The sequence below is a fragment of the Trichomycterus rosablanca genome, chromosome 13 (genome assembly GCF_030014385.1).
Source record: "Trichomycterus rosablanca isolate fTriRos1 chromosome 13, fTriRos1.hap1, whole genome shotgun sequence".
Lineage (NCBI taxonomy): Eukaryota > Metazoa > Chordata > Actinopteri > Siluriformes > Trichomycteridae > Trichomycterus > Trichomycterus rosablanca.
The window spans coordinates 2,584,034-2,601,086 of record NC_086000.1 but is presented as its reverse complement, the minus strand read 5'-3'; the positions used below and the strand labels follow the sequence as shown (position 1 = coordinate 2,601,086).

At 41.8% G+C, this 17,053-nt stretch overlaps 1 protein-coding gene across 2 annotated transcripts in view; it reads left to right on the top strand.

Moving 5' to 3' along the window:
* ehbp1 (EH domain binding protein 1) overlaps nucleotides 1-16,846 on the top strand; it is a 129,821-nt gene extending 112,975 nt beyond the window's left edge. For both annotated transcript variants that reach the window (XM_063006795.1, XM_063006794.1), the window contains 4 exons: nucleotides 2,704-2,803; nucleotides 3,968-4,041; nucleotides 15,358-15,472; nucleotides 15,733-16,846. In XM_063006795.1, coding sequence (XP_062862865.1) covers nucleotides 2,704-2,803; nucleotides 3,968-4,041; nucleotides 15,358-15,472; nucleotides 15,733-15,823 — 380 coding nt within the window. In that variant the 3' untranslated portion in view covers nucleotides 15,824-16,846. The remainder of the gene's footprint in view (nucleotides 1-2,703; nucleotides 2,804-3,967; nucleotides 4,042-15,357; nucleotides 15,473-15,732) is intronic.
* Nucleotides 16,847-17,053: the final 207 nt, after the last annotated feature.

The following is a 17,053-nucleotide window of genomic DNA, read 5'->3' as shown; positions in this document are numbered from 1 at the left end:
AAGTGTGAATATGTGTTATTGTGAGTGTGTGTGTGTGTGTCTGCCATGTGATGGACTGGCGACCTGGGCCTTTCGGCTAATGAATCAGGCCCACTGCGACCCTGACCAGGGTAAAGTGGTGGTAACACAGAGTGAATGAATGTCTGTTTTTACTTTTTATTAATGTGGATCTAAGTGATGGCGGACTCTCAGGTGGGCAGTGGCTTGGTGCCCTGTCCAGGGCATCACGCCCAGTGATTCAGAGGAGGCTGGACCCATTGTGACCCTGACCAGGGTAAAGCGGTAGTGAAAAAATATCCATGCAGCGGTGGGCAAGAGTAACAGACCAGTGCCACTCTTGAGCTTCCTATTATTATTATAATATAATATTAATATAATTATTTTCATTTTTAAGCCCATGACTGTTGCAACCTCGAGGAATGAGGTTTGAACCTCACCAGATGTATGTGTGAGTGTGACAGTGAGGACGGTTCTGCTCTAATAGCTTGTTTGGCGTGTGAACAAGCACACACACACACACACGTACACGCCCCCGCTGAGGCGACGGCCTCTGTAAAGCGCACCTCCTAATCCGCCGTTTCTTTCCAATGTCACACAAGCTTAATACCACCGTTTATTATTCGCTTGTTTCGTTTGGCGTCACGATAGCCCGTCACCGGGCGTTTATCCCCTCCGAGCCGCCACCGCCTCCCTTCGGCCTCCGTATCTCTGCCGTCAAACCCAATCTTAAATAAAAGCCGAGCGTCTCAGACTCTCAGACTCCGGTGGACGTGATTGGCCGAGGTGCGTCTTGTCCTCGCTGTTGTCGTTTTTATTTCTTTCCTTTTTTTTAAATGATGGACAAGCTCGAGCCTTGTTGTCCCCTGGGTTTTGCGCCGTCATGTGACCAGGCTCAGAGAACATCTCTTCGAAAGATGTGCAAATTCCAGTATTCCCAGTCCAACCACAGTACACTGTCTAAGCAATTAAGGGTTAAGGGGCTTGCTCAAGGGCCCAGCAGTGGCAACCTGGCAGAGGTGGGGTTTGAACCAGCGACCTTTTGCTTACTAGTCCAGTACCTTAACCACTAGGCTACAGCTGCCCTAAACGGAGCCCTTGAGGTGATTGAGTGACAGTGACCTCTGTTTGACTTTGACACTCTTAGTTTATGCACTGAATGCAAATCGTAAATCGTTCTCTGATTCCTCTCAAAGCTGTGAAATTAATAAAGGGGGGGGGGGGGGGGGTGTTGATTCTGTTGTTGATGCTGTCAGTTGCGTACAATATCAGAGCGCTAATGAGTAGCGGGGGCAATTACACGGGCTTAACGGATCTTTCATCTCGTCCATCAAAGAACTTTGCCTTCACCTTGGTTAGTTAACTAATGTTTTTGGTTGAGCGTGTAGGCACTGATGCGCTGCTGCTTTCACATCATCATCACATGAAAATCTTCTACCCCTTAAATCTTCTTTGAGCGTCCACCAAGGTGGAGATCAGATGGAGCTAAATCCGGACTATAAGTGTCTCTCAGACTTTTAGACACGATCGATTACTGCTCCTCCCACCCTCACCACTTATAACCACAATATAAAAGTGCAGAAAATTGTTGTAGTCTAGTGGTTAAGGTACTGGACTAGGTTTCTGGTTCAAGCCTTAACACTCAATTGCTTAGATAATATACTGTCACAGTACTGTAAGTCGCTTTGGATAAAGTAAACATGCCGAAAGCAGGGCTGGCATCCTTGACCATCACTGTCACCAAACAAGGCCAAAACTAAGATGAGATCAAAGCGACACTTTTCAAAGCTGGAGATCCTTGGGGGTCTGTTACGCCCTTTGGGAAGGCGAGGGAGGGGGGCAGTTTTATTTCTTAGTGTGTTTGATGTGCATTACCATTAATGCATGTTGAATCAAAAAAATTAAACCAGTAGTACACTGCTGATGCAAAGCACAATAATACCATGTGGAGAAAGTTCTACCTGCTAAACGTGAGTGAGTGAGAGTGTGTGTGAGAGAGTGAGTGAGTCTGTCAGTCTATGAGGTGTATCTCATTTCAAAAGTTAAACTATTTAGGTAATAAAAAGCATCAAGAAAAAAAAATTATTAAGTAAATTAACAAATATTTTGGATTTTTTTCTGATTTTGGGGGAGTTTTTTTGATGATGGGGTCCTTGACTGCAGTCAAAAAGTTTGATACCCCCAACCCCATACACCCCTCTGACCCTCATCGAGTATGCTCCATTATGTTGCCTACACGAAGGCGCATAAGATTTGAGCTACCAAAAGAACTTGGTTTAGATTTTTGTGTTTTGCTCTGTAGTCCGTTCACTTCATAACTCAGTCCGGATCAGACCAGACTCGTACTTTCAACCTTCCGGTTTGGAGCTCGGAGATGCCGGAGGTTTCCGAAGCAGCACAGAGTGTCGGCGTTAATCCCAACGTAGCGTAACGAAACACGGCGGCCGTAATCCGACCTCCTGATCCAACGCTGTCTCTGTCTCATGGACGACGGCGGCGGCGTGTATAGGGCTGGAATCACCTGTGCGGGGAAACAAGTGTTTAGATTCTGTTTTGGTTATTTGATTTACATCCAGTGTAAATATGTATATCACAATATACCTGTATGCACATTATTCGCCCGCTCACAGTGTGTGTGTGTGTGTGTGCGTGTGTGTGCGTGTGTGTGTGTGTGCGTGCGCGTGTGCGCGTGTGTGCGTGCTGTAGGAAAGAATAAGGACGAGGAGGAGACCATGATGCAGGAATGGTTCACGCTGGTGAATAAGAAGAACGCTCTGATCCGACGCCAGAACCAGCTCTCTCTGCTGTGAGTCCCTGCTTACCTTTTTTTGGCTTCTCTTCAACCCCCTCCCCCCCACACCCCCCATGTTCCTTTCTCTTTGTGTCACCTACACAAAACCGTCGACCCCAGAGTTAGGGTGCAGGACCGTGGTTGACCAGTGAAGGGCACAGCCTTTGGGTTTTCCTTTCGCCTTGGCATACAGACCACTGTTCCACGTACTTTAAAAAGTCCCGTTCCGAATTTCTGCACCCTGTCAGACTGTGTGATGGGTCTCGTCAAATGAACCCTAGTTATATTGGCACAGAGAAGTCAGAAGAAGTTATAGGGAAAATTTCCGAGCCGTGCCGTGATGGTGAACGCCTCGGCTCGGTGGGTAGCACTGCCACCTCACGGCCAGAAGGTCCTGGGTCCGATTACCAGGTGGAACGGTCCTGGTCCTTTCTGTGTGGAGTTTGCATGTTCTCCCCGTGTCTGCGTGGGTTTCCTCCCACAGTCCAAAGACTTGCCGTGATGGTGAACGCCTTGGCTAGGTGGATGGCAAGAAGGTCCTGGGTTCGATTCCCAGGTGGAGCGGTCCAGGTCCTTTCTGTGTGGAGTTTGCATGTTCTCCTCCCACAGTCCAGAGACGTGCAACCGAGGTGAATTAGAGATACAAAATCGCCCTTGCACGGCACCCCTGGAGCTGAGAGGGTTAAGGGCCTTGTTTAAGGGCCCAATATAGCAGAGCTGGGGTTCAAACTCTCAACCTTTTACGCTGATAGAAACGATTGAAATCAAAGTGAAAATGCTTTAGTCTAAATTCAACAATAGAATGGTTCATCATTATTCTGGAGAGTTCCGGGTCCTCCTGAATGTCAGACTGACGTGTTTTAATCGTGTTTTATCGCTGGGAAATAATAGAACCCCCCAGTTCTAAGTGGTCAATTAAAAAAACCTCGATTATTATTATTATTATTCCTCCTTCCATTCTGCCGAATTCTATTAAAAAGCTCACGAATTCGCCCCTCTTTGCTATCAGCCCCGACAGGCTCCCCCGGCCGCGGCGCCCGGGTATCGCTCGTAGCGCAGTAGATTAATGTGTCGCGGCGAGGTGTCGGCGAGTGCCGGGATCAATCTTTATTAAAGGTCTCTGTAAGTGTTTAATGATTCGGTAATTAACATATTGATGAACTTTTACAACTCGCCCAGGGAGAGGGAGCACGATCTGGAGAGACGCTTCGAGCTGCTGAACCGCGAGTTAAGAGCAATGCTGGCCATCGAAGGTAAGTCTGAGAGGAGTGTGTGTGTGTGTGTGTGTGTGTGTGTGTGTGTGTGTGTGTGTGTGTGTGTGGTGGTGGGGTGTTAATACTGGGAATGAGTGAAGCACGGGCACATTTTCCCAGCATGACTTGCTGTTTCTTTCAGCTAATATTAAACAGAGAACAGAATGTGTCCACTATTATTATGGTTAAGTGCACCTGTCACGTCAGCATCGATACCACGTCCGTGCGATGCTCCCCGAGGCGTCGTCGTATATCGTATACATTTATAATCGTTATATTATTTATGTGTTTTTTTTTTTTTGAGTGCATGTTATCCGCGCACCAGCCCGTCGTGCCGTATCAAAGTTCCCCGGTTAACTTTAATCCCTTTTGACTGCGTCCCGTCTTCGGCAAAAAATGAACCTCTCGCAATCGATGCAAATTGATTCGGCCATTCGATGGCGACCCCTAACCCCCCCCCCCCCCCCCCCCCTCCCTCGCCTCGCGCCCCTGGGTAATTCCGTCCTGCGCCCGATAAGCTACCTGATCCATCGCGGATCAATTCTAATTAGTCTGAGGGGCGACGACGGCTGACGTGCAGAGCCGAGCGGAGAGCAGGCAGGCGGGTTCATTTTTTTATTTTACGTGGTTATTATTTATTCCTCCTACGGGCAGCTGTAGCCTAGTGGTTAAGGTACTGGACTAGTAATCAAAAGGTCGCTGGTTTAAGCCCCACCACTGACAGGTTGCCACTGTTGACCCTCAAGTCGCTTTGGATAAAAGCGTGCGCTAAATGCAGTAAATGTACATGGATGGTGTGTGTGTGTGTGTGTGTGTGTGTGTGTGTGTGTGTGTGTGTGTGTGTGTGTGTGTGTGTGTGTGTGTGTGTGTGTGTGTGTGTTTGCATTGGCGGCTGTTCTGTTCTCAGGAGTAAAATGAGTTCAGAGCAACAAGCAGTGGTAGCTCAGAGGTTAAGGTACTGAACTAGTAATCAGAAGGTCGCTGGTTCAAGCCCCACATCTGCCAGGTTGCCACCGTTGCGCCCTTGAGCGAGGCCCTTAACCCTCAATTGCTTTGGACTTGCAGTACTGTGACAGTATATTGTCTAAGCAGTTGAGCGTTAAGGGACTTGCTCAAGAGCCCAACAGCAGCAACCGGGTGGGGCTTGAACCAGCGACCTTCTGATTACTAGTACAGTACCTTAACCACTCGGCTACAAAAATAATTTAAATGTAAACACTGGTGTTGAAACAAGCTTCGACTGATTCGACAGATTCAACTGATCCTGGGTTCGATCCCCAGGTGGGGCGGTCCGGGTCCTTAATGTATGTAGTTGGCATGTTCTCCCTGTGTCTGTGTGGGTTTCCTCCCACAAAACAGAGACATGTGGTCAGGTTAATTGGAGACACTGAGTGACTGGTTCAGGTCCTGCCACCACCAAGCTGCCACTGTTGGACCCCTGAGCATTTACATTTTTGGCATTTAACAGACGCCTTTATCCAGTATTCAGGGCCCAACAGCAGCAACCTCGCAGTGGTGGGGCTTGAACCAGTGACCCTCTGATTACTAGTCCAGTACCTTAACCACAGGGCTCGATCCTCAATTGGGGCGGCACGGTGGCTCAGTGGGTAGCGTCGTCGCCTCACAGCAAGAAGGTCCTGGGTTCGATTGTCAGGTGGGGCGGTCCGGGTCCTTTCTGTGTGGAGTTTGCATGTTCTCCCCGTGTCTGTGTGGGTTTCCTCCGGGAGCTCCGGTTTCCTCCCTGTTGTGAGCATGAAACAGATACCATGACCTCATCGGATCTGGTTTCTCCTTCCTTCTTAGAAATCTCGTTCTACGTTCCCTTATGGCCTAAAGTATGTGGACACCCGGATTTGAAGATTGTTGGGCATTGGGTTTCCTTGCAGCTATAACAGCCTCCGCTCTTTAAAGAGGTCTGGCACTTATGTTGGACAAGAAGGCCCGGCTCACGGTTGATGTTCCCGCCCCAAATTTTCACTAAAAACTTACAACTACAAGGCATAACATTATGACCACTGACGGGTGAAGTGAATAACACTGATTATCTCTTCATCACGGCACCTGTTAGTGGGGGGGATATATTAAGCAGCAAGTGACATTTTATCCTCAAAGTTGATGTTAGAAGCAGGAAAAATGGGCGAGCGTGAGGATCTGACTGGGTCAGACTTTGACTTGTGGGGTGTTCCCGCTCTGCAGTGGTCAGTATCTATCAGGAACAGTGTTAAACCGGCGACAGGGTCAGTGGCGGCCAAGGCTCACTGATGCACGTGTGGTCCGATCCAACAGACGAGCTACTGTAGCTCAACCTGCTGAAGAAGTTCATGCTGGTTCTGATAGAAAGGTGTCAGAATACACAGGGAGCAAAAGGGGGACCAATACAATATTAGGAAGGTGGTCATAATGCTATGCCTGATCGGTGTATGTGCTTGGTATGTTTTAAATCGTATTAAATATTTTAAATGTACACGCCCGAAACATCTGACCTCACTGATCAGGCAGGCCGTGCACGTACTGGTTTCCACCCGAGCGCCTCGGTTCCCCTTTTAAACCAGTTTAAATAAGTTAAAGGAGCCGATTTCTTCCAGGCTATCAGACCCGTGTCGCCCGTATCAGCCTACAAACATGAAACCTGTTGCGTTTTATCACTCCCGGGTCTCTCTCTCTCTCTCTCTCTCTCTCGCTCGCTCGCTCTCAAAGCTTCGGCACTTAACATTCGGCGGCACCTCTTTTCTTGCTCGCGATAGTTCTGACCTGCTGGCGAGGGAAGCGGGCGCATCGCTTTCTTATTTGGTGCTCCAACAGGTCCTTTCACGAGCAGCCAGCGCGGACGGGTCATTTCTGATTTGCTTGGCCGGCTGACGACAGTAGTAATAGAGACCAGTGAGGTGTGTAGACGCACACACACACACACACACTCTAGAGCAAAAAATATATAGACACTTCATCAGCAGATGCTCGAAAGTCGGTACACACGGGGTCTGTGTGAAAACCTAGTGATCTCTCTACATAGACGCACTTTTCGACATCCTACACCCCTGAGAAGAGGGCGTGTCTAAATCCTTAGATTCCTTAAAATGCTCCTGCTGAGGCGCCTTAATTCTGAGTGATAATCTGACTGAATAACGAGGGAGCGTCCGACACTTCCTCAGCGCTGAAGGTCATCCCAGCATTCAGTGTGGCATGACTTTTCTCACAAAGAACTACAAACATGGCGCACAAATAAATGCAGAGCAACTAACGGAGTTCCTATCAAATGTAAATAAATTATCGTTGATTTTTAATCTGTATAAAGGTGCACAAGTGGAGCTTATTTGTAAATTCGTTAAGGTGCTGGACTAGTAATCAAAAGGTCGATGGTTCAAGCCTCACCACCGCCAGGTTGCCACTGTTGGGCCCTTAAGCAAGGCCCTTAACCCTCAATTGCTTAGACAGTATGCTGTCACAGTACTGTAAGTCGATTTAGATAAAAGCGTCCGCTAAATGCCGAATGTGAATGTGAATGTAGAAGGGATTCGGTTCCACTTCAGGATAAATGTCGATGTAAAGCTTGCTCGACTGTGAACATTGTCGATCCATGTTCCAGTAGTTTCCACTCAGTGCTGGATCTGATCGTCCTGTTAAAGCACAATTATTTTTATTATTATATTATTATTATTGTTATTTGTAATATAATTTTTTTTATTTTTACTGTTATTGTATTAGTAGTAGTATTTGTTTATTTTTTATTATTATTATAGTTTATTGTTATTCTTTTATTATACTATTTATTTACTGTTTATTTACTGTTATTTGTAATATTATTCTTTATTTTTATTATTTTATTAGTAGTAGTATTAGTTTATTTTTTATTATTATTATACTATTATGATTATTATTACTATTATTATTATTATTATTTTGATTATTGTTATTTGTAATATTTTTTATTATTATTTGTATTAGTAGTAGTATTAGTTTATTTATTTATTTTATTATAATTTATTATTATTCTTTTATTATACTATTTTTTATTATTATTGTTATTTGTAATATTCTTTATTTTTATTATTATTTTATTAGTAGTAGTATTAGTTTATTTTTATTAATATTATACTATTATTATTTTTATTTTATTTTTTTATTATTATTATTTGTAGTATTTTTTTATTTTTATTATTATCTTATTAGTAGTAGTATTAGTAAAAAAAAAAATATTATTATTATAGTTTATTATTATTTTTCTATTATACTTTTTTTATTATTATTGTTATAGTTTATTATTATTATCAGGTTGGAGTTAAGAGGGAAGTCCTAAACATTCATTTTAAATATGGTTTCCCTTTCTCTCTCTTGGGTGAGGTGTTAAAGGGGGGCACACGTTCACCTCTCAGGTGCCCACAAAGCCCATTTGACAAGGTGGAAAAGATTCATGCGCAGGTCCCGCGCCGAGTGTTAATGTCATCGTGACGATAACCCGCTCTTTGGTGGTGTGGATTTGCGGGCAGCATTATGGAGTGCATGAAGAGAAGGGCGCAGGATTGAATGCGCCCCTCTACAATACGCCATGCTTCTTATTTTTCTGCCTCCAAATTGATCCCTTTTGGCCCTTTTTTTATCAGGCCGCCGTGCACAGGCTCTCCGGCTCCCTCTCACGAGCGCTCCTCTCGCCACCCCACCCCCCCCTCGTCTCCCGTCCCTCGTCTCGTGGTGGGTTCAGACCCGGTGCGCTCCGGCCCGTGTTATTTGAAAGTGGACGCGCCTCTCCTAAAAGGATTTCTGCATAGGTCCCCTATTTTTTCTTCTTCTTGTTGTTACGGTTTTATATGATAAGCTTTTTTTTCAGATGTTTAAAATCAATATGTAATCCCGTGCAGGAGCTTATCCCCCCCTCCTCCTCGCCGACAACCCCATTTGTAAATCTATTTGAGCTTTGTTACCCGGCCGGGCCGGCGTATTCCTCAGATTGATTAGGTGCAGTGCCAGGATTCTGTCAGACGGCGGCCTTTGATGATGTTGCGAACTCTTTTAAGATTGCTAGTTGACTGGAACTGCAGATAAGGCTGGGTGACAATTCGCCCCCTTTTTTTAACACGATTCATGAGAGAAAATCTATTTATTTTATTTCGGTGTAGATTTCAGGGGCGCTTGTAAATGTTTGGGCATGAACTTTTATATTGGAAAGTTTTATACATGCCAACAAAAACATCTGTGTACCGGCCCATTACACTTTTTATTATTAGTAGTAGTGATAATATTATTATACTATTACTGTTGTAATTATACTATTAGTATTGTTGTTGTTGTTGTTGTGCTGTTTTATTATTATTATTATGAATTTTATGTTAGTATTATTATTATTATTTATTATTGTTTATTTTTATTTATTTTATTATTTCATTAGTAGTGGTATTAGTTTATTTATTATTATTATTGTTTATTATTTTTTTGATTATTGTTATTTTTAATATTATTAGTAGTAGTATTAGTATTATTATTATTATTTGTAATATTATTCTTTATTTGTATCATTATTTTATTAGTAGTAGTATTAGTTTATTTTTTATTATTATTATAGTTTATTATTATTATTTTATTATACTGTTATTTTTATTATCATTATTTTGATTATTGTTATTTTTAATATTTTTTTATTATTTTATTATTAGCATTTTTTGTTTATTTATTATTATTATTATAGTTTATTATTTTTTATTACTGTTATTTGTAATATTATGTTTTATTTATATTATTATTTTATTAGTAGTAGTATTAGTTTATTTATTATTATTATAGTTTATTATTATTCTTTATTTATACTATTATTTTTAGTATTAATATTTTTATTATTGCTATTTGTAATATTATTTTTTAATTTATTATTATTTTATTAGTAGTAGTATTAGTTTATTTGTTATTATTGTTATAGTTTATTAGTATTATTTTATTATACTATTATTATTACTTTTATTATTATTATTTTTATTATTGATATTTGTATTTTCTTTTAATATTATTTTTTATATTAATTTATTATTTTTATTATTTTATTATTAGCAGTATTAGTTTATTTATAATTATTATTACTATTTTTATTAGTAGTAGTAATAGTGGAAGTATTAGTTTATTTATTATTTTTAGTAGTAGTAGTAGTTTATTATTATCATTAATATTTTATTATAATTACACAGCACAGGCTCACTAAAACTCAGCAGCTGAAAACTATAAAAATAATAATATTATTTGTCAGGTCAGAGATTTCTGCTCCGACATGCAGATTTAAGGGTCGGAATCTCGCGGCAGGTTGTTAAAACCTTCGGCCTTTGTAACTCTTCTGTCTCAGGGTTTTACATGTCGCACATCTCTCTGATCACAAGGTGTTCTCACTTGCAGAATTGCCGCTCACTGGATGTTTTTGGTTTTTGCACCATTTTATGGAAATTCTAGGTCAGATTATAAGCCTCTCTGTTTAATCTATTTGGTTTGTAGTGCAGCAATCATGAAGGAAATTTAGTTTGACCATCTGCATTAATTACAGTTTATTACAGTTTTATTTATGTGGTTGTTTTTTTTTCCTCGGTGGGACGTCATTTTGTGGACGAGAGCAGATTTTTATGGTTTTTTTTTAGGTGTGGATCAGATTGATCATCAGATGTAAATATAGGGGGTCGGTAAGGTGTATGTGTCTTTAACAGTTGGTTGTATATTTATATTTTTTAAACACGTGGTCACTTGCAGATTTAAGCTCGTGTGACTTGTAAGAATGGTTTGTTCATATATAAATTGATTTAGGATTATTTTTAATAGATTTTGTTTGTAACGAGCCTGTGTGAATTTAGAAGTGTGTAATGAAGTCAGATAAAGCAGTAGCACCGACGTGAGTGTTTCTGTAGGATAGGGGTAAGTGTAGTTTAGGAATAACAGAAGGACCATTCTACTGAATATTATTTGTCAACTTCTCCATACGAGGCGCCATGTTAGTCTTTGTCTGGAGTCCCACTTGGCCTCGATCCAACGCCATCTTACTTTGCCTCTCAGAGCCGTACGCAGCTCAGCAGATCCCGTGTAATAACATCACATATTTCTCACCGGATTCCTCCGAGCTTTTCTTGTATTGAAACAGTTTATTCCGGACATTCCTGAGTGTTTTTGAGAGGAAATGCAGAAGTTGCATCCTGGTTGTAAAATATTAAAAGCGGAGAGACTCGGAGAGCCGTCGAGCAGTCGGAATAAATTTGGCTTTGGAGGAGGGTGATGGGGATTTGAGCCAGCGCATTCTTGTGTAGCTGCTGAGGGCTCACATGGTTACCGTCGGCGTGCTTTGTTAGGGTTTATCTGAATGAGCAGCGAGCGTGTGAGTTTTGACGTGATTGCCCAGGGCAGAGAGAGAGAGAGAGGGATGAGTAATCCCAAAAAAGGGGTGCACTGGACACCCCCTCTTCATCCTCCTGCTTCTTTTCTGGGCTTCTTTTTAGAAGCTTCCGTCAGTGTGGAGGTGGGACGGAACGAGGAGGGCTCTCCGTTCGCTCGGCCACGTCTCTCATCGCCCCACTTTATTGTTTACCTTCCTAATGAGGGGGGCGGGACGCTCCGGGCATGATTGACAGCTGCATGCTGCCTCGGTCCCACCGCTGGGGAGCATCGTTGGCTTTTTGGCCCGAGAGTGACAAGGGGGGAAATGGAGGTGGGACTGAGTTTGCTCTCTCTTCCTCTCTGTATTTGTTTTGTCTGTGGCCTTCTCGCACTTTAATCTGAACATTTTCATTTTTTAATGTTTTGTGTGTGTGTGTGTGTGTGTGTGTGTGTGTGTGTGTGTGTGTGTGTGTGTGTGTGTGTGTGTGTGTGTGTGTGTGGTTGAGAAGGAAACTTGTGGTGTAAAATGTGCTGTGTTGGGAAGGAATTAATACGTTTTGTTACAACATTTTGTGAAACAGTTTTCGAGCAATTTGGGGCCCTGATCGTTATCATATTTGGGGGCCCCTTTGGGTCACAACATCCTTCAGCCACAGTAACAACAAATTTGACTTCACAAGTGCACATTTACATACGACTTACACTTATGATTGAATGCAGTTTGAGCAATTGAGGGTTAAGGGTCTTGCTCAGGGGTCCAACAGTGGCAACTTGGTGGTGGTGGGGTTTGACCTGGCAGCCCTAGGATTACTAGTCCACTACCTTAACTGCTGAGCCACCACTGTCCATACCAAGTGCACTAATTACTGTGATTTCCTGGCTGTGTCCCAAATCACATCCTATGTACAAAATAGTATAAATACAGTAAACCGTTCATGTTCACTTGCAAGGTTACACTATATGACCAAAAGAGTCTGGTTCCTCTCAAGGTTCCTTCCTGTATTTTTAAGGGAGTTTTTCCTCGCCACTGTCACCTTACTCAACAGGGGGTCTTTGGTCTGTCGGTTCTGGTCAGTAAAGTTGCTTTGAGACAGTGTCTCAGTCATGACTTGATATGGACACCAGACCATAAGCTTGTTGAACACCTTTACAAACCCATGGCTCCTATTTATAGACCAAACCGGCTTTTCTGTAGATTTTGAAGTGTGTCTATAGGGATTTGTGTCCATTAAGTTTTAGATGAGAAGCCAAATTCATCAAAACGTATCTCTATGGACCTCGCCTTATGCATTACGTTTACATTTTCAGTATTTAGCAGACGCCTTTATCCAAAGCGACTTACAGTACTGTGACAGTATACTAGATTGTCTAAGCAGTTAAAGGTTAAGGGCCTTGCTCAAGGGCCCAACAGTGGCAACCTGGCAGTGGTGGGGCATGAACCAGCAGCCTTTCGATTACTGGTTCAGTAGCTTAACCACTAGGGACAGGGACACAGTCATGCTGTATCGACAAAGGGGCTTCCACAAAATAGGGGTGTCCACAAAGTTTTGGCCATATACATTTATATTTTCGGCATTTAGCAGACGCTTTTATCCGAAGCGACTTACATTACAGTTACGGTATACAGTCTGAGCAATTGATGGTTAAGGGCCTTAGTCAAGAGCCCAACAGCAGCAACCTGGCAGTGGTGGACTCGAACCAGCCACCTTCTGATTACTAGCCCAGTACCTTAACCACTAGGCTACAGCTTGCCCATATAGTTTAAATTAGTGAGTTATTGAGTTTATCACCAGTATGTTCGGCTCACTGAGAGCCACCACAGAAGTTCAGGCTTGTGCAAAAGTTTGTGCACCCCTGGTCAAATTCTTTGTATGTCTACATCTTATACAAGGTCCAGCATTACACTGTTTTTCTGGGGCGGCACAAGTGCCCCCAACCTACTGCATATACCAAAAGACAGTCCTGCTCTTTTTATTGTAAAATGAATAAAAAATGAAGATTTCGTTCTTCACCACGTTCGTTCACTCATACAGAGCTTAAGAAAACAGTTTTGGAATGCCAGAATGTGTGAACGTATTTGCCGAGCACTCGCTCATTAGATTAGGCTAAATACAGAGGAGCCGACTCGTCTCTGCCGGCGCTGGAGAGCCGAATAACTCGCCAAATATTGGAACTGTGTCCGTTTTGCCTCTGTGCTCCACTTCAAAGGCCAAATGAGGCGGCGGAGGAGACCTTTTCAGGACCCACCTCGGCTCCCAGCGTGACGCACGTACCGCCCCGCTGCCGCAATTTCACCCGCCGCACAGAAGAAATATTTATTTTTAATAAAGTCCACTTATTTTAGGGATTGACATTTTCCCGGGAGCGGCGCCCGTTTTATCTCCTGCACTCTTTTCTACAGGAATCAATCGTGGTTAAAAGTTGCTGCGTTACTCGTTGGTGCGAGGTGTTTTTTTCTTGTTTGTTTGTGTAAAAGTGTGTGAAAGCAGCGTACACACACACACACACGCACACACACACTCCAGCACAGTGTGTTCTTACACCAGGTTAAAGAACAGACCTGCTAACATGATGAACTGTTGGCTGTGAGCGAGGCCCTAATCTCAGCTCGTATCAGGAACGGCTGATCCTGTTAGCCAGGCTGATATTTCATACCAGTAGTGCGGCCTACCTGGCCAGGTCAGCAACACCCACCACACACACACACACACACCCAGGCACACACACAGTAACACATTTTACACACTTCCCCAGTGCAACTAAACTTAGAGTGCATAATAATTAGGTTACGTTTTGTTCTAGAAGGATCTAAACAAGAGAGACTTGAAAACCTCGTTCTGTTTCTGCTGCTTTGGCACGAGTTCCTGGTCACTTCTTATTAAAGCATGAAAATAAAATTAAATAGAAGCTAAAATAAATAAAAGCTAGACAATATTCCAAATCAAACAAAACGCTTTCAAGTCTAAAAACTGAAGTTCTTGTTTAGTTTGGATGGAAGGAGAAACCAGTGCCTTTTACACTGATGTAAGGTTTGTCTGTATAAAACAGTTTTGTTGTGATTTAATCAGAATGAGGTTGTTAAGAAATACATTTATATATTTATTTGTTGATTTTGTTTCTACGCTGTGCTTATATTTTAAATTGCATCAGAAGCTGCCTGGTTAATATAATAATAATGATACATTACAGTACAGTAATTATACATTTAATGTATAGTCAATTTCTTTGAATCATGCTCGATTCACAGTGATCAGACATGGACAGAAATCGATGCACAGCTCATGATACAAATATACAAAATATGAACAGACGTATATTAAGGTTATAGAGGAGAAAGCACTGGGTAAAGAGCTGTTTTCAGAGTTTATTTATGTTTTAAATGCTTTGATGGATGTGATGTTAGGAACAACTCTGAATGACCTGCCAACGCTGGAGTCTAAACCGGGAAAATGATAGCTGGGTTAACCCAGGTGTACAGACAGGGTTGTAATGATGGAGTCTGGTCAGATATTTTGTCGCCAGACCATAATGATCTTTAAAAGTGAGGATTAATATTCTGTATTGGATCCAGGAGTAGCCAGGATTGAAGTGATGGAGTGATTATACTGAGTCAGATGTGTTGGACATGTTATGGTCTGGCAGGGATCAGCTCGAAGGCCGTAAGGAAAAGCTTTACAGTTATCCACACGTGAGGTGATCAGATGTGGGAAGCAAACAGGTTTCAGAAAACAGGTGAATCTAAACCAGTGGAGTAATAAGCGCCTCAGTTATACTGAACTTTGTTCAGGCAAGAAATCCCAATAATACAGAACTCGGTCCTGTCCCTGGTATTTTGATAAGTATTCAGCTCTGGTTTCTGTCGACCTGGTAAATTCCTAGATAAAGTGCATTTATGAACAGGAGCACGGTTTGGAACCGAGTAGCCCCGTATACTCAGTGTGAGCTCTATCTATATGTTCATCTTTGTGTTTCTTCTCGCTTCTTCAGACTGGCAGAAGACTGAAGCCCAGAAGCACAGAGAGCAGCTGCTTCTGGATGAGCTGGTCATACTGGTCAACAAACGGGATGCTCTGGTCCGAGATCTGGATGCGCAGGAAAAAGAGTAAGTCCAGCTCTCTGATAAAGCCTCCGAGATAACCCAGCCAGGACAAGGTCCGAATCAAAAGATCATGCATGATTTTATTATTTTTTAATTTACAATTGCTTATTTAGCTTCATTAATTGCTGGTCAGAGAGGGCTCCAACAGGACGGGTGGAATATTAGTTAGAAGATGTAGAGGTGAAGGACCAGGCTGAACGGTTGTCCCGCTGTTCACTGAGTCCACGTCTCGAACCTTTAACCTGGTGTTGTTTGTGTTGCAGGGCAGAGGAGGAGGACGAGCACCTTGAACGAACTCTGGAACAGAACAAAGGAAAGATGGCTAAGAAAGAAGAAAAGTGTGTCCTTCAGTGATTCCAAAGGAACACCACAAACAAACTAAAACAGATTTTAAAAACATGTTTACTACAATTTTAAGAAATGTATTATGATTATACTGAGCATTGTGTATTTAATGCTTTTTCCACTTTCAGCCGAGGCTGGTGCGTATGAGTTCACTAATGTCTTTGGTTTTGTTTATACTAAGATTACATTTCAGCAACACTAATAGGTTTTGTGTTAGACGGTACTTTTAACTTTTTAATTGAAAGTTCTCTGTATTAAGCTGTGTAACTAACCGACTCTGGCTGATATTTCAAACGCAAGGAACCAAACTCAAGTCGCTGTGTGTTCAGTGGGGATTAGGACTGAATTTCTAGGTACAACCAACATTGTTTTATAGGGAATGTGAGGATGTATCATATTAATTTTTGCCTTTTTTTAGAAAAAAAATGTTCAATCATTTCAACTCACAAGTTCACATATCTCCACATTTCATTTCAGTGTTTGTTAGTTATTGTATATCTTTTAATTCAATACTTTTAAATTGTATAGGAAATCTACAGATGGGAATGTTGCATTTAAAAAAAAAAGAACACTTACGGTTGTGTTTGTTTTATCATTTTTATCATTGTTTTAGAATGGTTTACCAAACCTCTTAGTGAGAACTCAGTACTTTTAAGTACTTTGTGGTGACTGAATGTTCAAGCTGTACATTTCATTCAACTCTTAAACAATTCTCATTTCAAAGAGCAGTTTGAGATCAGAATTAATTTATTACTGCTCGTCCTTTGAGATGTTCAACTAACCATCTTGGCAGCCATGTGCATTTACTCAAGGACCTTGTTAATATTTATTGTGTACTTACAAAATGCTTCGATATGCATCTCTGGATCACCGGCTGTGCTGCTCTTATTGTGTGAAATTTATCATTTTTTTATTTATTCATAAAATGACACGTCAATAAAATCTGAAACTCTTTCATACTCTTGAAACCAGTCCCAGTGTTTACTTGTGCAGCATTTTATTGTAAAGTATTAAACTATTTTGAGACGTTTACATAGTGAAATTTTGTCTTGTCCTTAAAAGTTGTGTTTAGGCAGGGAACTGTTTTTGAAATTTCCACAATATCTTCATCAAATTCAACATGCATTTGAGTACCGATTGAAGACGGCTGCCTTAAAACATTTTAAACTTTATATTGCAATCATTCTTTAAATTAAATTAAATTTGGTTGTTACTTTTTCTGGCTGTTGGGTAACCTGG